Genomic DNA, 19,938 nt, shown 5'->3' with positions numbered 1-19,938 from the left:
TTTCTATCCCTCTTATAATACGTATAATCTAAAAAGTTAGTAGTATATACTCCGTATTTCCTATTTGTTGAAGAAACATATATACAACAAGATGATCATTTGCTACTATTGAAAAACAACTCCAAATAATTTATTTTGCGCAATCACATGATGAGAACAAACAAATACATTCTTAGATCAGATTCATTACATTAGTCGACAAACATCAAGACAAAATTAATATGGGACGACTTATCATTTTTGTTTCTATGTAAAATAGCATGACAACATTTTTTTATGGGAAATGTAAGCACCACTAAGAATACAGAAATCAGGCAGACAAATATAAATAAAACTTTTCCTTTTGTCAAAAAAATAAATAAATAAATAAAATAAAATAAAAATTTTCCTTTTTAGATTGGATTCCTTCATTTTTCAAGTTCTAGAAAATGGACATAGATAGGTGGGTTTTGCTTGGATTATACTCCCTATGTTCCTATATGCCAATGATTATTTGTCCATATGTAGAGGAAAAAAACATTGTTAGATACGTCTCAATTTATGGTTATGGTTTTCAAGATAGGTTACATTATCATATCGTTACGCACAGATTTACATTTAAAACTATAAAAAAAGATAAATATGACAAATATTAAGGAACGAAGAGAGTACCAGCTAGTTGAAAGTTTGAAACTAACATATGAAATTAGTGGTGGAATTTTCTTGTATTTCCATTTTTTTTTTTCTTGAATTGTAAAAATGAAAACTCTTAATGGCTAACACCGTTGATATAGCATAGCTAAGGCGATTTTTTGAAGGAGAGAGACTATATTGAACTAAAAGTTTGATACCCGAACAAGTAAATTAACCCGATCCAGCTAGTGCAAGCCACGGATGTTATGAAAACATTGCTAGGAGAGTTGGCAATATCGTATGTATTAAGCAGCTCGATCAAGGAGCCTATTCAATGACAAATGTTTTACTACAAAAACACCAACCAAGAGTACTTGAAGATAAAATTCAACACAAATACTCGCAAGTATCCTGCATTCCTGCGATTTCATCGCCTTCTCGTATTTATAAGCCACCTCGCTTATTGCATGAATGACACCAGACTAATTTTGGTAGATTTACACATTTGTACTTGTATGAATGAAAAGATACAACAATTGACGTGTTTAGTTTCTTGGATGACATAGTTATAGCATAAACACAAGTGCTAACTATGAAGTTTCATGTTCGGTTTTGAAGTCGTGACTAGCGAGTAACATTTTGATCAGGTCAAAACACTAGTTAGAAATGGAGACCTAACAACTATTCTGGTCGTTTTCGGCGTATACCTTAACTATCTTTAATTATCCTTGGAAATTTCAGATTAACATTAGTAATGACAGTATGAAAAAGATAAGATTTTTTATTAGTACACCAGTCACCAGTAAATCAACTTCATCTCAAATTTTTGTAGTACTTTAAGTAATGATACATTTCAGATTATTGAAAAAGAAAAAATATCCCTATTGCGTTAAAATTATTCATGAATAATCAAAAGGTAGGATTAGACAGATATACCGGGATCCAAGATCACCCCAGCAGCAGGAATATTTACAGGGCACAAAATACCCACAAAGGGTTAATTTAATTGATAAAATTTGAACTCTTACTAATTTTTGTCACCCACAACGGGTCAAGGAAACAAATCAACAATAGATTAACAACAGAAGAAGCAAGCAGGCAAAATTGCTTGCAGTTCTGGTAACACAATGGCTGGCATCCCCTCATCAACAACTAATCACATTTTTGGATTTACAGACATTTTGGTCAGCAGAAAATACACGACATATGGAACATAAGATACAGATACAAGGAACAGACCACTTTTCACACTAGCAGCAGAGGAGTGCAACGATGAACCCACACAACAGATGGAGGAAAGAATTGTGAATAAAAGACCTGTAATTGCTCAACTTTGCGAGCAATTCTTCTAAGCTGATCCAAATTCATGTAACCATTTTTCATGGCGCTCAATATCAGTAGCAGAGACACTAGGTTGAACTTTCCTCAATGCTTCTTCAAAATCACACATAGCAACAGGGTCATTCGAGATGTCATCTTTAGCCATACTTTTTATCTCATCTCTAGTCTTGCCTGCTATTTTACGCCTCATGCCATTCAAGGATGCATCCCTACAAACATTTGTCAGATCGTCTCCACTGTATCCCTCTGTTCGCCGAGCAACTTCATCAACATCCACATCAGCAGCCATCTATAAAAACATCGCCAAGCCTTGTCAGTAAAGTTAACCAGCACATAGAAAGACGTATTTTCCAGAGTAAAATCACTAAGCACCTCCATGGCTCCATGTTGAAAACAAAGTGACAAACAAATTTATTCCATGATCAGATGGTTTCACTTGTCGTGCAATCTCCCTTCCTTCTTTGGCAATTAGTCTTAGACTAGATTAATAACCAGTAACTAATTTAAACTTTTACTTTGCATACCCCATAATATTTATAGCTAGATAGTTCCGAAATTTCACATAACAAATTGAAACTGCATTATATTCCGTATCTTACAGTTTCCATGATTACAGGTGCCATATTATAATTTTCCATATTACTAATACTACTCAACATGAAAGCAAGAAATCAACTCCTGTTGTGCATGAGCCATGTTAAAATTTAAGACAACTAAGCGATTTAGGGTGTACACCAGAGGCCCAGAGTATTGGAGCTTAAGAGAAAGAAAGCAATCATTTGAGAAAGGACCTGCTTCTTACCTCAACAGTTCTCAAATTAATCTTTATAAGCTCTTTTCGGCTTTCAAAATTTGGAAGAGGAATGTATATACGCTTTTCCAATCTCCTCCTGTATTGCAACAACCACCAATAGTCAGGTAAAAGTTGTAAAACTGAAAGTTTACAAACCTGGACTCAAGCAATATACAAGGGATGAAGTTTAGTAAGACCTTAGTGCCTCATCAATATCCCATGGAAAATTTGTGGCAGCCAGAACCATGACTATCTTTCGGTCTTCACCAGAAGAGCTAACATTTACACCATCAACTTGAACAAGCAACTCAGACTTCACTCTTCTAGATGATTCATGCTCTCCTGAAGCCCTGACAAAGGAAGTAAAAACATTAAGATACATAGCCATATCAGTGTAGACAACTAGACGTAAACCTTTTTTTATACATCATGTACCACAACGAAACTTTACGAACTAAGAATTAAGAATTTAAAATATAAAGATGGGTGAATTGCATACTCAAGCACAAATAAAACATCAAGGGGATGAGAAGAAAACAATTTTAAAACTGCACATATACAGAGCACGAGTACAGAGGACCTGAGGGATGTGGGAGAGAAGCAGGTCAGCAGAGGTTCTAGAGTATGTGTACATTCCTGTGGAGCCCAACATTTATATAGAGATAAATTGAAGAATATTAAATTAGCATGATGCTTTAAAATGTTAACTTAATAAAGCTTCTTCCATTTTCTGCTCTTTATTTTTTTATTTGAGAAACCTCACAGACAGTTCAGCATACACGTAGAGCATATACAAGAAGACATTAACTAACCCTCGAGCATTGCAGAGGGAATCAATCTCGTCAATAAAGATTGTGCTTGGAGCATAAGCTCTAGCAAGATCAAACAAGCAGCGAACCATACGCTCACTTTCTCCACGCCATTTTGAAGCCAAGGTTGCAGACGAGACATTGAAAAATGTTGTCCCACATTCAGTGGCAACAGCTTTTGCCAAAAGTGTCTTTCCCGTACCAGGAGGTCCAAACATCAGTACCCCTTTCCAGGGTCTTCTGATTCCCTGTAGAATAAAAGAGAAGTTTGCGTTTCAGCAAAGATTTTTCTTATAGAGTTCACAAATTGTACTATTCTATGTAAACATTAGCCTTAGTTTATGTACTAAGAAATTAGGTGGGGTGATATTTGTTAAAGTTACTCAATAGGGCTACAAGCAAATGTACTTGAGACACTCTCAGCTTCTCAAGTGATAGATAAAGTGAAAAATAAGATAATATACCTGGAAATACTCGGGCATCCATAGAGGAAGAACAACAGCTTCCTCGAGTAGTCTCTTTGCCTCAGTCAATCCTGCTACATCTTCCCATCTTACACCAGGGGTAGAGTCCAAAACATCTCTTTCAAGCATAGCAGCCAAATCTTCATCAGGGCCCTCGTATAGCCCCCTTTTTGATTTTCCGTCTTCAGAATCAGCACCCTGCAGTTCTTCAAATCAGTAAGGAATAAAAGGTAAAACAAAACCTAAATCCAATAAACACAACTACACAAGTTTAGGTTAAATCAAAAGGGCAGCCAAAACTGTCGAAATCTACAAATAGAAAATGACTTCATGCATGAATATATTTGAAATTTGGTCTATTGAGAAATATATGCAGTAAAAGCTGCTTAACCAAGATGGACGATGTAGTCCAACTCCAACTACCATAATTAAGCAAACACAACGATAAATTGGCTTCCATCTTTCAGGACAAAGGAGCCCTGTGGCCTTCTGTGCCTTTAGTTTAGGGGCTTCTAAGCCACTCATGGGAAATAAAATTCCTTTGTTGAGGTTTGTTTCAAAGAACTCTCAATTTCTTTCACCAGTAAAACTCTATCAGCAGTCCAGTACTATCAGATTATTCTGGGTCCATGATTCCATGGTTGTTGTATGTCTTCCCCCCACCAGAGAGATAGGAACTCCCTTTGTGGCTAATCAGAAAATTTTCTATCACTCAGGAAATGAAAATACCTAGGAAATGAAACATTGCAGGACATCTTCCTTCATAATACTACTTTTCTTGTTAAACCAAACAAGCACTACATTCAATGACGACCACCCTTCTATTAGCTACCCATTGCCACTTTTTTCTATCATTTGTCCATCACAATATTCTTCACCATTGCTTCGAGCAAAGGCCCTCAGACTACTCCCACCAAGAAGAGTCAAGGGGCAGGGGAAAAGAAGAGATTGGTGGGTGCAACAAGCATTGCATAATCCATACCGGATCATGGGTCAATTAGAAACATTGGATGGGGATCAAGATAAGAGTGATAATAGAAAAGATTTGAACATAATTGTGGGCTAAGGTGATCGTGGAAAGGTGGTGGTCAGTGAGAAATGGCATTGAAAGCAGAATAGCGATTGGGGATTCAAGGGAAATCATTAGTATGTTGGGTCAGATGAAGTGCAGGTGGCATAAAAGCTAGGGGGCAGTCTCTTGGCTATCAAACATATAATGATATAAATCATTCCTCCTTTATCCCTCTCCCTCTCTTGTTTGATCTCACTTGAGCAACACAAACACCAATATGGGCCATTGAAAGCAAAATGGCAACATCAGACCACCCCTCCAAGCAAGACTTGCAAATCACCTCATCAATCAGAAAGAAGAAATTTTAACTGCCTGTTTTAAGCATGTGCTTCCAGGAAAAAGATATATTAAAAGTTCATCTAATGCATCCAACCCCTCCCTTTGGACATTGAGATAATTTTAAAACAGAAGGCCAAGATATCAACTTGATTTGCAGGCATAGTAGTAGCTCTTGCAGATCACTTGAATCTCTAAAATGAGGGAAGTAGAAGCGATTAAGACATGGCTTTGGAAAATGTATAATTGATGATCACAAAAATCAAAGGGTTAACAATACAAATGAAATGAAGATAAAAGCCAAGAAACCAATCCACACAGTATGTTCCAAAAAGATCAGAGAACAAACCAGCTACAGCATGGTTCGAATGTGATGTAATCGAAAAAAGTATTGAAGACTAAAATTTAAAAAAAAAAAAAAAAAAAAAAAAAAAAAAAAAAAAAAAAAAAAAAAAAAAAAAAAAACTTACCTTCTCACATATCAATTAAAAGCTGGAACTGTTACTAAAATGAGCATGCCAAGGCCCAAGGTCAAGCAATTCATTGATAATCACAGATTCTCAAATTTAACCAAGACGAAAAAACTCTAAAAGCTACACATTAATAAAAAAAATTGATATTGAATGATATGAACAAAACTTACTGCTGCATCCCCCTTGCTGGATTTCCCAGATCCAGCTTTTTTTCCATTAGCAGATGAACGAGCTCCAGGACCAGAGGCCCCAGACTTTGCAGAACCAGTTGCTTTTGCTCCCCGGCCAGTTGTACCAGGTTTTGTTGGACCACGAGCCCAAGCCCCATCTTGAGCCGACTTTCTCGTGCCTGCTGGACCTGACCTTGTAGGCCTTCGATTTGTATCACGACTTGGTGGCCTCCAAACATCAGGATCATCCATTGGACCAGAAGAAGAAGTAGGGTACTCATCCAATGGTTGAAAGACAAAAGATGACTTGGTAGAAATTGGTGGTGAAGGAGGTCGTCGACCCACAGGAGTATCCTTGAAAGACCTTCTCTCAGCATCCAACTGTTTTACAACTTCAGTTTCCTCCATGACAGCTTTCTTTACATTCATCCACTTAGAACGAGTCATAGGATCGTCAAGAGTGTTTAAGTGCCTATAGCCATTTAAGAATTGTCAAAATTATGAATTTTCATTGAAAAAAATGGTCCAGACTCCAGAGGAAAATCCATTATAATACAGATTAATGGTATAAACCTTGGATCAAATGCCGGTCTAAACTTATATATAAGATTCATAAGTATACATAAGATTCATAAGTTCTATTCAAAGGTCAGCATTTATAGACACAATAATTACTTATGGCGGTCTCATTGTTAGAATGTGTGCATAGGTACCACTGATGATAACAATCCCACACACACACACACACGCACAAAGTTCACTTTAATCTCCTCACATCTTTACAAGAAGTCTTTTGAGTTGCAGCAAGATAAAGTCTTCACACATCCTTTTAACATGATACCAGGTACTACACTTCTCAAAAAGAATCCATATTTTGTTTTAGATAAGGTGGTTTTAGACTTTTAGGAAATAATTATCAACACTAATAGCAGCAACACCGACATCTTAACATCCTATCAAGATCCCTATAAGATCTATATGAACCATGTAAACTCTCATGACCAAAACACTATATGATGACCACGATCTAGTTATTTTTAGGACTATCTCTCTTTCTCATACAGCATACTTGACCTCAAATCTCCTGATTGGTGTATCTAGTTGGCTAGTTGCCTCCTTTGATATGATCAAAGCATCTTAGATTTGCCTCACAAATCTTGATTGTAGGTTGTACACTTGTGTATAAAGCAAAAAACATACTTGTATTTGTTTCAACCTCCAAACCTTATCGCTTTTTTTCAATTCACATCCAAGTCAGCGTTGTGCGACTTGTGTCAACAAAAGTACTAGCATCATAGAATAATCAACATTTCATCAAATCACCCTTACATTGGATGATTAAACCCAAGATACTTGAACAGATCCCTCTTCATTTGACACAAGTGCCCCTGATATTTTAAACCTATGTCACTAAACATACATAATATATTACACCACTACTAGGTGCCTCACAAAAGACTCCTTGATGATGCCTTGCCTTCCACTCTTCCAAAGATTCATGATGATTAATATTTTAATGAAAACATCATGCAAGATTAACTTTGTGCACAATGAAACTCTCCTAAAAGTAAAGTTGGCATCGAATCATCATCAACTAGTTTTAGAAAAATCACAAAGGGTCCTGTCAATCTGTCACATTAAATTTAATCATCCACGTGATAAATCTCTTCTCATAGTAAGGCCTAGAAAATATACTTCTCTCATTTCACGATACTTAACAACTGTTTCTATGAACTATGATCTTATCATATTCTATAACACTTTCACTTGAAACAAAAGGAATGCCATACACTCTTTAGGAAAAAGAATACCCAACAAAGAGATCAACCATAAAACCCATTGCTAACAGTAGAAACCTATATCTACAATTCCCAATATCTCTCAGCTCCAAAATCTCCCAATACAAGAAGCAAGCTACTGTCAACAAACTCGAGCTGTGAAGTCCGCCAAAAAGCACATCGAAACACCTCCCCCCCCCCCCCCCAACACCCCATTGGCCCCCGATCCCCAGATAAATCCTACACTCAATGCTTCAGTCCAAAAATCAAGACCCACATTTCACTCATCACATAAAGAAAACCCATTTTTTTTCCAGCATATAATGACTGAACAGCTTTTCGCCGAAACAAATTCCTCAAAAGATCCTCAAAACCCAGAAAAAATGGTCACTTGATCTCCAAACTCAGCTGCGGAAACTTACCTAACTCAAATTGCACATTTCTAACACTTAAACATATATAATTACACATCTTCATTTCGTCATTTCCCTAAAAAATAGTTCCAAAAAATAGAAAATAGCTAAAAATAGTAAATATAAATAAAATGAACAAAAACAATGCAATTCTAATTCTAATTCTAATTTATAATAAAATGTAGCTAAAATTATCTATCTAGTATCAACATTATCTTCACCAACCATCAAATTGTAAAATCAAAACGATACAAAAAATAAAGAATTGAAGCTCAAGTTAAAATCCAACAAAAATTAGGGCACAGAAAAGGGGAAATTACTTGTTGATTTGAGCAATGGCGCCATCGAAGAAGATAACAGCAGTATCATAAAGACCTTCAACTGCATATTCTCTAGCCAATTTCAGATGATCTTGTAATCCCGACAACGTAGTTTCCACCATTTTCTCTCTCCTCTGAAGAAATTTGATTGAATTTTTGGATGTCTGAAACTTCGATTTGCCGAAGAATTAGGGTTTCGATTTGAAAAAAATTAGGGGTAAAATAATGGGGGAAGAGAGAGAAACGACGGCGACGTTTAAACGGTTTAGCAACGGCAATCGGAGGGGTATGAAATTACTAGAATGCCCTTTGAGTGTGGTTTGACCTTTTGTGACTTTTGTGAGTGGATATCAAACGGTTTGTAACTGATGGGATATAGTGAATTTGTGCAAGCAATGTTTCAAATTTTCTACTAGTGTGTTTTTGACTTTTTTGGGTGGAAAAGTAGATTCTTTCGAAATTAGGAAGCGCGGTTAAATTTATAATCTATGCATATCTGATGTATTTTACACACGATATTGGAAGGATATTCTGAAAGATTGGTCTCGAAGCAGGTTTCGTTGGCACCAAATAGTCAAGATATGATGAAGAATGAAGTATCAAGCTCTCGAGTTTAAAAAGTTGAAATGATAGTGCTACGGAAGCAGTTCAAGAATTTGGAGACGAAGTTGGAGAGGCTTGTGCTTGTTCCACTTAACAAGTGGATCTCTTTCTAAGTTGGGGTCAACTTTGATGGAGCTAGTGATTCCAATTATCTTTATGTATATATTGATTTGGTTGTTTGCCAATTTCTAGTATGAAAATTCTAAGGTGCAAGTAAAAAATGATCACCACTATTCAAAAAAAAAAAAAAAAGATCATCATAAGCTATCTTATATGGCAATTTGGCAAGCTCATGCACCCCCCCCCCCCCCAAAAAAAAAAAAAAAAAAAAAAAAAGGTGGTCATTCTATATTTTATTTTTCAAAAATCATTTAAATGATTAATTGTTAAAAATGTTTTTAAAATGATTTTCAAAACAGCCCCCCTCGGCCCCTCCTTTCCCCACCTTCCTCTGTCGTTTTGGATGGGGGAAAGGAGGGGGGTTGTTTTGAGGTGAAAAAGGGAGAGGTTAGGTTTAAGGGAGGGCTAGGGGTGGAAACAATCAGGGAAAGGGGTAGGAGGGAAATCGGGGTATACATAAAGGGAGTAGGAGGGAATCGGGGTAAAGGGAAAGGGGGTGGGCTTGTCGACGGTGCGAGGAAGAAGGTAGGTCACCGGTGGTACGGGGAAGGGGTGGATCGAGGGTTGGGTTATCGGCGGGGGTAGGGGTGGGTCGCTATTCGCCGGCGTCGTTGGGGTTGCTAATGGGTAACTATCTTTATTTTGTTATTATTTCTGATTATCATAGATCAATTAGTATTATCTGCACCATGGTGCATCTAGAATTAGGTGCACTACGTCTATACTTTTGAACATTTAGTAAAAAAAAATTGAACATTTTACAAAAAAACGAACATTTAGTAAAAAAAATATGAACACGTCACAAAAACTAAACATAAACATGCAATTTTTATGTTCATATTTTATAAAGAAATGTTCATTTTGTATACGTTAAATGTTCAATTTATTTTACAAAACTATTGAATTATTATGAGTCAAACAAACTTCTTTCAAAATTTGTCTGACACGTAATAATTTGAAATTTGCGATTGTTCAGATTTTTTTACTAAATGTTCAAAATTTGTTACTGTTCATATTTTATTTTTTATTAAATGTGTTCAAAAGTATAGGCGTGGTGCATTGCGATTGTTCAGATTTTTTTACTTAATGTTCAAAATTTGCGATGTTCAGATTATTTTGCTAAATGTTCAAAATGCGCGATTGTTCAGATTTTTTTACTAAATGTTCAAAAGTATAGGCGTGATACATTGCGATTGTTCAAATATTTTTACTAAATGTTCAAAATTTGCAATGTTCAGATGTTGTACTAGATGTTCAAATTTTGCAATTGTTCAGATTTTTTTATTAAATGTTCAAAAGTATAGACGTGGTGCATCTTAAAATTTGCGATCATAGATATATATTCCAATTAAAACATTTTAAACTACTTTAAAAATTATTTCATTGATTTTTGGTAAACAAACAAAAATAAAGCAGACCCTATAGTTTATTGTGCCCATGCGAGTGTCACCTCATCGAGCCCACAAACTTGTTATGGTGATCATTTTTTACTTGATCACTATAGAAAGATCGTTTGTAGTGTTAAATGATACCTAGTGCTTGCTTCTTTTGGAGTACTGTTTACTTTTAATACATTGAGAATATGTTAGCTAGTATAGCAATGTACTAATGCACTTATCTTATTAAATTCAAAGGCTTAAAAGAATTTCTTTTGCTATTTTCATACTTCGTATAAAATATTTTTTTGACAACATATATTATTTTATGGTAGACTTAAAATATATTCAATTTAATAAGAGAGCATGTACATACACAATGTTCTCATATTGGTAACTTTTTTTCATCTAAAAATATTTAGGACTTGTTCACATTTACTGAATTGAACTGAACTGATTGGAGCTGAACTGAAGTGAACTAAACTGAAATGAATATTTTATGAGAGAAGGAAATTAGGAGCTGAACTGAACTAAATTAAACTAAACTAAACTGATTGGAGTTGAACTGAATTGAACTGGACTGAAATTAAGTAAATGTAGACAGGCCCTTAATCATAAAAGCTTGCATAAGCACATTTGGTCGTAATTAATATGAGAAAAATCTTCTGAAATATTCGAATTTACGTATACTTTATATAATTTTCTGGTGAAACATAAGACATGCAAGAAATTCAATCTAAGGAATCATGTACAACTCCCAACTAAGATTCTTTTACTCATTTGTCATTAAATATATTGTTGTGAGAAAATGGTAGATCACCTTATATCGTAATATTTTTCAAGTTTTCTATCCTTATGGTAGTTCGCAAATAATTTTCCCAATTTCTTTGTTCTCTTTGGAGGGAACTTTTGGTCATCCTATACAAGTTATTACATCTATAGCAACAACTTGCTTTTTTTTTCAATCAATGTTTTAAATGACAAATAAAAAGAAGTTTCAATCATTCCTCCACCATTCCATCTTTCAACAGCTCCTCCAAGCCTTTTCTGAGCCTCTCTGCAGCAACAGCAGTTTCCGCCTCAGGCATACCACCAAAGGATATCCTAAAGTGTCCGGGACATCCACAAGCACTTCCTGGGATCAACACCACCTTATGCCTGCGAGCAAGCCAACGAACAATTGCAAAGTCATCTTTGAACTGGTCAGGAAGCTTCACCCATAGATAGATAGCGCCTTCTCCACCTTTAACAGCGCCCTCATCCAAGAGAGAAAGTGCCTCCTTTATAAGGTCTCTATTCTTGACTAGGTCCTTGACTTGGTCCTTTACCCAATCTGTTCCTACCTCCATCGAGTAAAGTGCCAGGTGTTGAGAAATTATGGATGCACAGATTGGGATGTTATCTTGCACCTTCAGCAACTGATCTAGGAACCCGTCTACTCCAGCCGGGTATGCTATCTGCATGAAAAGATATCTTCTTTCATCTATTGTTTGTTTGTTCGAGAATTAAACAGATAAAAAATCTTCTTTTAACTTAAAACATAGTAATAAATATGAACATCCAGATGTAAATTCACAGAAATTTGACAATATCACAAACTTCAAAAGGCAAATTGCTTACATATCCAACACGCCATCCCATCATTCCAAAGGCTTTTGAGAACGAAAAAAGGTTGACTATATGATCTCCTTCTACACATGAGTGCTTTCGACCATCATACATAAAATACCTGCAAGTAGAGTTCATTCTAAGATTAATAAACTGTATGGATGTGGAAGCTGAAACATGTATTTTGCAAAAAATTACAGATATCAAAAAAGGTACTAATTGGACATTGGAGGCAACTTGTATTACGTCATCCCAGTATATAGAAGTCAGAAGTAGCATTCTCCAAAAACAACTACGGAGTACAATACAAGTATATGAACAAGTTCAAGAACAAAATCAAGTTAGGAATTTAGAACTGGCAGGTGAGGAGAGATTGAGAGGGAGTGGAATAAGTGAAGGGGAGAAGCTAACGGTCTCCCACTTTAAATCTCGGATAGCAGTCTAAATTGAAAAAACAAAAGTAACGTAAAAGAATCTGTTCTCTCACCCCCACCGAACAAAGTGTAAAAGAAAGAAACATAAATCTATACCCATCTGCTTTCTGTTTTTCTGTTGATAGTTAGAGTAAATTTTCATTTTTTTAGTCAGAGAACCCCGACTTGTTAATTCCATCAACTTAATACTCGGATATGAAATTATGGTGAGAATCCCCTAATAAAAAAGTAATGCTAGTTTTGATCACACAAATATGCTGACATACTCACACTTATCATGTCAAAGATCCTATTCAATATTTCAATGAGCACACAAGGGGATTCGGCATTGTATTACGCAAGGACGGACTTGCCTCATATCTCTCATGTAAATTTTTTAAGATATGGAAATAGAAAGAACTAATCATAGTGAATCTCGAACATGAATAAATAAGAAATAAGCAAATAGATTAATAAGACAGGTAGATGCTTTGTTATGATGGCACAATTAATCAACCATTGAACATTTACACAATTGTTTAGCACAAAGAAAGTAGTATATTAACTATGATTATTAAAAATGAAATCAGAGACAACTTACTCGTAGGTATTATCTACAATGAGCCAAGAACCAGCTTCTTTACAAAGATCGGAAATTCTCTACTCAAGGAAAAAAGGAGTGGAAACAATAAGAAGATTTCAAATAATTGCACAAACAAATCAAAATATTCTGCTTGAATCTATAAAGTATAGCATTGCTGAAGGGAAAGGAGATAAAATGAAAGAGGATTTGAGGGATATAGAGAAAGAGAAGAGGACCTTGAGGAGAGGTTCCGGTACATAGGTCCCTGATGGGTTTCCTGGATTCACAACTGTGACCACCTTTGGTGGAGGGTTTGTCTTGAGAGTCTGCTCTAACCAGTCTGACAAGAAACATATACATTCGTAAAGGGTCTCCAACAAAACATTGTAGAAATAATGCAACTGTCAAGGACAAAAACAGGTTATTATAGGATTTTAATTTGCTTCAGTTATGACATTGTTATTATCATGTGAACCAATCATCTTAAAATGAAAGATGACAATAAATGTGAACGAAACAGACTTCAACAGGTGGCTGGCCAATCAATAAACAATAAAGATAGTGCTATCGGTGAGAATTTCAAACTAAAAATGACCATTTAGCTCCTTGACCCTAAACAAAACATCTTCCTGCTTTCGATCAGTTGTCTACACAAAGAGACAGGTTATTACTAATGTCATACTTGGAATGAAGGGAATGAAATCAATGAATCAAAGGGTAGTACTATTACGGGGGTAAGTGTGGAATTGTTTATGGGCTAAAAAAAGGGAGTGGTGGGTAGGTGGTGATGAAGGTGATTGTTAGGGCTTGGATTGAAAAAGACCGAGGAGAGGGAAGAAGGAAAGATACAAGAACTGAGGACCTCTTATCCCCTATATGGGATCCGATCAATTACCCCCACCTCCCCAAGTTTAAAAAAATACCAAGTATCTACTATAAAAGTACCAATTTATTCTCATCGTTGTTATAACGGCCTAAAAAGTAAATTCTTTCACTTTCAATCCTCCCTGACATCCTCATTTGAAGGAGCTATCCAAGAAATTGCTTTATATATACATAGCATTGAAACAAGGATTTCCAGGAAAATATTGTAAATTGTACATGTATATTGACATATTGTCAAAATCTTTAACAATACCAAAAAGAAAGACCCCTGCGTCTAATTTAACAACTTAGGTAGAAAATCTACTAGAAATTACATGATATGATCTTTAACTTGCAAACTGATAACCAGAAAATTGACATGTTATGATGACACCAGACCAGAATAACTCCACTTTTCATCAACAGAGCTTTGCAGATCAGTGCAACTTCAAAAAGCTCATTTTACAAAAAAAGAATATTGCATGTACCAACGATATAAGATAAGGTTGACAAAATAAAGCTTCTCACCTGCATCTGGATATAGAGTTTTTGGATCACCAGGACCAACTAGTATGTTGCTAACACCAGTCATTTGAAAGGACATGTATGCATTGAAGTAATATGGTGCAAACATGACCACAGAATCCCCAGCATCACATAGTGCAAGGACAAGATTCACGAATGCCTGAAATAAAAGGGATTGAAGGAATTTATCACGGTGCAACTTATGTTTAGACCTTTCACTTACTTTCCTAACTTCCACAATTTCTCAATGAAAAAATATCAACGACAGTACTTAAGTACTTATACATATAAAACCTGGAAGTGAAGCTGAAACCAATCAATAATAGTACTTAGCTACTTATACACTTGAAAGCTGGAAGTGAAGCTGAAACCAATACTATACCATACTTAAATTTGCAGATGATATCTAGCTGATTGAGCTATAAACTACACCTGCTCAACTCAGATAGTTACCAAGATAGATCAAGTTGAGCTCTGGTTGATTTTCAATTAAGTTGCTCTCAAGTAGATCCCAGTATTTATAACTTAATTCGTCTTGTATTTGTGACCAAATATCAAAAAGACAATAAGCTTCAGAATCAATCAAAATAATTTGTTGATTGAATTAACAAAGTGTTCTTGAACATTATTGCAGTGATTATTAACATACTATTGGGGCATTATTATACTTGAAGAGCTAAATATTTTGTAGATAGCTCTACTTCCTGGCATTTGTGCAAAAATTGTACTTTTTGGAATTGCTTAGAAGAGCTCAAATTGACTCATTAGCATCTCAAATAAACTTCGGGCCAAGCAGAGCTCAAAAGTCAAATTAAACTATCATAACCCAAAGAAAATAGAACATAACATAAAATCTGCAAAAAATTCCAAGAGATTGCCTTAATGTGAATATGGGGAATTGAAGATAGTAGATGATAACCAGGTGGCACATGACACTCATAAAATTTCGAAACATCAGCGTGCTTTATAAATCACGATGTCACCACAAGAGAAAAAAAACCAGTTCTACTAACCTGGTTCGCACCAGCTGTAACCATAATCTTTGATTTGTTCAGCTGATTCTCTGTCTGCAACTGCAAAAGTGAGGACCCCAGAACAATGTTAAATTCTAAGGAAGAAATGTGCATTTAACAGGTGCTCCTAGGTCAAGATCTAAATCATCTAAGCACCTTCTAAATAACAGCATGTACTGGAGCTGGAGGGTTTTAATTTAGATAACTCTATGATGATCTCCATACAGGATGAGCCCCAGAAAAGGAGATGCAAGAAACTTCTGTCCACAACTAGATCACATTTAATCAAATACAATGATACTGAGCTACAGCCAACATGTTTAGATATTGAAGCATGACGAGTTGAAGATAGAACAACTACTAGCACCGTAGGCCTTACATTTTTTATTCTAGCCTACCTATTTCTTTTTTATCCTTTGGGGGTAAGAAGTGCATATGTAGACAAAAATAGACGAGAAAAGCCAAGGGAGAGGGAGACAAAGACCAGCATTCCCAAACCCCCTCAACAACTGAGAGATATCATGCATATTGCCATTCAAGTTTAAGGTTGTGATGGTTGAAAGCATACATATCAGCAACGTAACCAAGTTGGCTAGTATCATTTAACAATCAAAATTCTAAATTCATACATTTCAGCAACGAAACACTTACTCAAAATCTTCATCGACTAAAGCGAATTTTATATCACAAAGCATGAGAACAGTGAAACAACACAAGCAGTTAAGTAGAGTGTAGAGGAAAATTAGTCAGCAAGCATCATGTAAGATGAATAAATCAGCAAACACTAAGGCAAGCACCCTACAATTCAAACACCTGTGCATTAATGCAGGGGTTCAAATTAATCTTGATCTTAAGATTTTAAATTTTCACCTTTTTCATCAGGGCGTCTCTAAGCTCAGGGATGCCTTCATCAGCACCATACCGACTAATGCTAGGCTCACATACAAGCTCCTTTACCTTGTTCAATGCTTGTTTCGGTGGCTGCCAATATACAACGCCCTACACAAAAAATTTAGAAAGTGAGGGCTGTCAACAAAGGACCAATTGTAACTCTCAAAAGATACATAAGGGATTCCTATCTGCTAAACAAAATATCAACTTTAAACAAACAAGCAACAGTGAACTTAATCCAGAAAGGTGGCCGGTAGTCTGATAGATATGGAGTCTCACTCTACTAGACCACTACCCACTCCCACCAAATCAAGAGGGAAGAAAAAGAGATCTTGACAAACTGATTCTTCCAAATACTTCATAGCTGACTGCATACTTGTTGGGCAAAACAGACACGCAAACTTAAATTCATATTCAAGAGTCCAAACCTTTATTTGCAGCTGACAAAGATCAGAAATCATACTCATACAATATATAAAAATGTCGAGCACTTAAATTTAGATTTTTTTTTTTTTTTTTTTTTTTTTTGTATGACACATAATGTACGAAGTACATGATTCAAGAGCATATAAACTAAGCTCATTCAGCAGCAATTTCTTGATACCAGAAAGTCGACTAGATGCTCAATACTATTTTTCAAACTCTAGTTGATTTTTAGATGAACATACACTACTAAAGGGCTATTGGAGGATTTTTCTTTTACTAGTTATCTTTCCCATCCACATTCTTTTAGTCAGCTTAATAATTTTGACAGAATGCCCTTTCAACTTTGCTTGGTTCCAACTATTGGAGTTGTTTAACCTTAATAAAAGATCCGTCCTCTTACTCAGAGACCTAAAAGCATCCACTAGTTTGGACCTTTATTTAACAGCTATTCCACACAATGCTTAATTTCCAACATACTAAATATGGAGCTGCTTATTTATTTGGAATAGCAGCTTGCAAACTTTCTATGGATACTCTATCAAATACAAGGACATACCATGACTAATCCATATTCCCAAAACAAAATAAATTAACGAATTCTAAACCACACAGGCATTGTTTTCACCTTGCAAAAACATTTTTTATAGATTACAAGTTCACATAAGTTCAAGTCTTCTAGATTAGGAAACAAAGTTCCCATATACGAACCTATAAAACAACGTAAAATAATAAGTTCTATTAAGGGCCAATTAAGCTATGTAAAGCCTTAAAGGGGACAGACGGCCAGCAACATGCCTAAATAAAATTTTCCGCGAAAAATCCTGGAAAACAGAAAAGTCCTTCCAAGTTTTATACCAGCTACCATCCATCAAAATCAGCCATTTACTTCACTTAGTGGCGAAAAAACACATCACCATCATAGCTATTCAAAAACTAAAAGATAGTCCACAACCTTACACAATACAATTCCTAAAGACTTGAAGCAAGCATCACCAAGTCCAAGTCAAAGTCAACGTAAACATTTGGGCAAAATTCACATAAGAAATAGCTAATTCTATAAAATTAAATGTGGAAAACTGAGAAGTTTTCAATCCCCATGACAACAACCTTGGCCTAATCAGCCATCAGACCGTCTAATACAAGAATTCGCTCTACTTCTATAGTTCTATAGCCGGGACACCCAAAATCATTGAAAAATTAGCAATTAACATGAATGATCATACTGTAAAAAGTTAATCAGTTTGAATCAATGACATTCCCAACCCAAAATTTCAGGCAATGAAAGAAAATTTCACAAACCTGAGCCAAGGACACTGCATCTTTGGTACTCCTGTATAATTCTTGTATCTGCACAAACATTCAGACCCAGAAAAAACTAAATAATTTAAAAAGAAAAAACCTCAAATTACAGAAAAATCAAAATTTATACTTTTTGAGATTAACAAGACAACCCCATTTCGAATTTCGCATTTACTTGGAATGCTAAAAACAAAATTAGAAACAATAAAATCAAATAAAAAAAATCAAAATTTATAAAGAAAATCGAAAATTTATAACTGTTACCTGAACCATAACTGGTGATTCAGTCTCCAAAGCCCTTCTTGCCAGTTTTCCATAAGAACCCATTTTTTCTCTCACTAAAAACTTTATCTTTCTCTCTCTAAAATTGTAAAACTATATGTCAACGAGTCTCCCCAATATCAAGTTTTCTATAAATCCCTGAACTTTGGAAAAACTTACCAAACCCACAAAAAAGTTTCCATTTTTCAATGAATCAAACAGCCAATTTAGACCAATAATGCCAAATATCCAGTAAACCAATCTGTCTTCTTACCTCAATTCTATATATATTTATATTTTTATTTTACTTTTTTGCTTTTTGTATTTTTCTGCTAACAAAAGGAATGTGAGTAAGGTACAGAGTCATCAACAACTCATTTTATCGTAATTTTTAAGTAAATTACTGAATAATCCTAGTATTTTAAGATAAATACAAAAAGCTTATTCACTTTTTCTAGAAAAAGATTAGTTCTTTTTTTTTCGAACAAGATACAAGTCAGAAATCTCTAAATCAGCTTTTTTAGAAAAAAAATAAAATGACACCTTTCATAAAATAAAATAATCTGAAAAAAAACAATTAAATACTTGTAATACTGTAATACAACAAATTAATTAATTACAGAATACTTATCAATTTGGATTATTATAAAAAGGGAAATTGGAAAAAAGTGGAAATCCAAATGAAGGGCTTAGATTCGTGTTTATAGGGGAAAGTGTGAGCAGAGAAAGACAATTAAGATTTAATCATATCCTTGAATCCTTGATCTTACAATTAGCTCAGAGCCTTGAGAAAAACAAGGCATTTTGTCTAGTGAAAATGAAGATTACTGTAGTACCCTTTTGCCCAATTGCACAAATTATGTGCATTGAGTGTATAATAATTTTAGACAACTTTTAATCAATTTTAGAATACATTTAATTTGTACGTAGTACTTCGTATTAATTATACTACGTATCTGTTTAGAAATGTATTCTAAGAACTTTTTTAATGAATGATGTAACTTATCTTTAAATATATTTTTTTTTTTTGAAAGAGTAACTTATCTTTAAAAATTACACTAGGAATACGTAGAAAAAAAAATAAATAAAAGAAATAGAAGTAACTTTAATTATGTATTTTACACAAGTGACTCTATATTTAGAATAAGTTTATATTCCCACTTATTTAAAAGTCATTGCTCACAAATTATGAACTTTATAACATGATGAAATGGATTTTATGTAGAACACTAGTTAGTATAACATTGTTTGTGTTTGGTGTTTCTTACAACTTATTAATGTGTCACTGATGATTATAATTGATGATTATTCTTAGGTTTGAGTTTTGAATTGGTTGGATATAATTTAGTTAATATTTTTTTTTTTTTTTTTTTTGTAATTCTACAACTGTTAACTCGGTCTATAAGTTTGTTTTAATAGCAAGAATTTAAGTTTA

The 19,938-nt window shown here is 34.8% G+C and overlaps 2 protein-coding genes across 2 annotated transcripts; both read right to left on the bottom strand.

Moving 5' to 3' along the window:
• Window positions 1-1,613: 1,613 nt before the first annotated feature.
• On the bottom strand, window positions 1,614-8,739 carry LOC145620324 (katanin p60 ATPase-containing subunit A1-like). Its single transcript, XM_081674970.1, has 7 exons — window positions 8,522-8,739; window positions 6,011-6,482; window positions 4,020-4,217; window positions 3,559-3,803; window positions 2,944-3,096; window positions 2,756-2,843; window positions 1,614-2,242 (listed from the first exon to the last, which is right to left on the bottom strand). Exons 1-7 carry the CDS (start codon window positions 8,641-8,643, stop codon window positions 1,961-1,963), a joined length of 1,560 nt encoding a protein of 519 aa, XP_081531096.1. The 5' UTR covers window positions 8,644-8,739; the 3' UTR covers window positions 1,614-1,960.
• A 2,636-nt stretch (window positions 8,740-11,375) lies between these two features.
• On the bottom strand, window positions 11,376-18,815 carry LOC145620316 (aromatic aminotransferase ISS1-like). The gene is made up of 9 exons (XM_081674960.1): window positions 18,507-18,815; window positions 18,243-18,290; window positions 16,497-16,625; window positions 15,627-15,686; window positions 14,617-14,773; window positions 13,461-13,564; window positions 13,243-13,301; window positions 12,241-12,349; window positions 11,376-12,077 (listed from the first exon to the last, which is right to left on the bottom strand). Exons 1-9 carry the CDS (start codon window positions 18,567-18,569, stop codon window positions 11,622-11,624), a joined length of 1,185 nt encoding a protein of 394 aa, XP_081531086.1. The 5' UTR covers window positions 18,570-18,815; the 3' UTR covers window positions 11,376-11,621.
• Between the last annotated feature and the right edge of the window lie 1,123 nt (window positions 18,816-19,938).

Source organism: Chenopodium album, chromosome 27, assembly GCF_948465745.1.
Source record: "Chenopodium album chromosome 27, dcCheAlbu1.1, whole genome shotgun sequence".
NCBI lineage: Eukaryota > Viridiplantae > Streptophyta > Magnoliopsida > Caryophyllales > Amaranthaceae > Chenopodium > Chenopodium album.
This window is presented reverse-complemented; position numbering and strand designations above follow the sequence as displayed.

What these genes read in the sequence shown, in the direction of transcription:
- LOC145620324 (XM_081674970.1), bottom strand. Translation starts at nt 8,643, where the DNA reads ATGGTGGAAACTACGTTGTCGGGATTACAAGATCATCTGAAATTGGCT. An exon ending in GCCATTGCTCAAATCAACAA is followed by an intron (nt 6,483 to 8,521) that starts GTAATTTCCCCT and finishes AAATGGCTATAG; the next exon opens with GCACTTAAACACTCTTGACG. An exon ending in GGATGCCCGAGTATTTCCAG is followed by an intron (nt 3,804 to 4,019) that starts GTATATTATCTT and finishes TTTATTCTACAG; the next exon opens with GGAATCAGAAGACCCTGGAA.
- LOC145620316 (XM_081674960.1), bottom strand. Translation starts at nt 18,569, where the DNA reads ATGGGTTCTTATGGAAAACTGGCAAGAAGGGCTTTGGAGACTGAATCA. An exon ending in ATGCAGTGTCCTTGGCTCAG is followed by an intron (nt 16,626 to 18,242) that starts GTTTGTGAAATT and finishes TTTTTTGTGTAG; the next exon opens with GGCGTTGTATATTGGCAGCC. An exon ending in TGGGATGGCGTGTTGGATAT is followed by an intron (nt 12,078 to 12,240) that starts GTAAGCAATTTG and finishes CTTTTCATGCAG; the next exon opens with ATAGCATACCCGGCTGGAGT.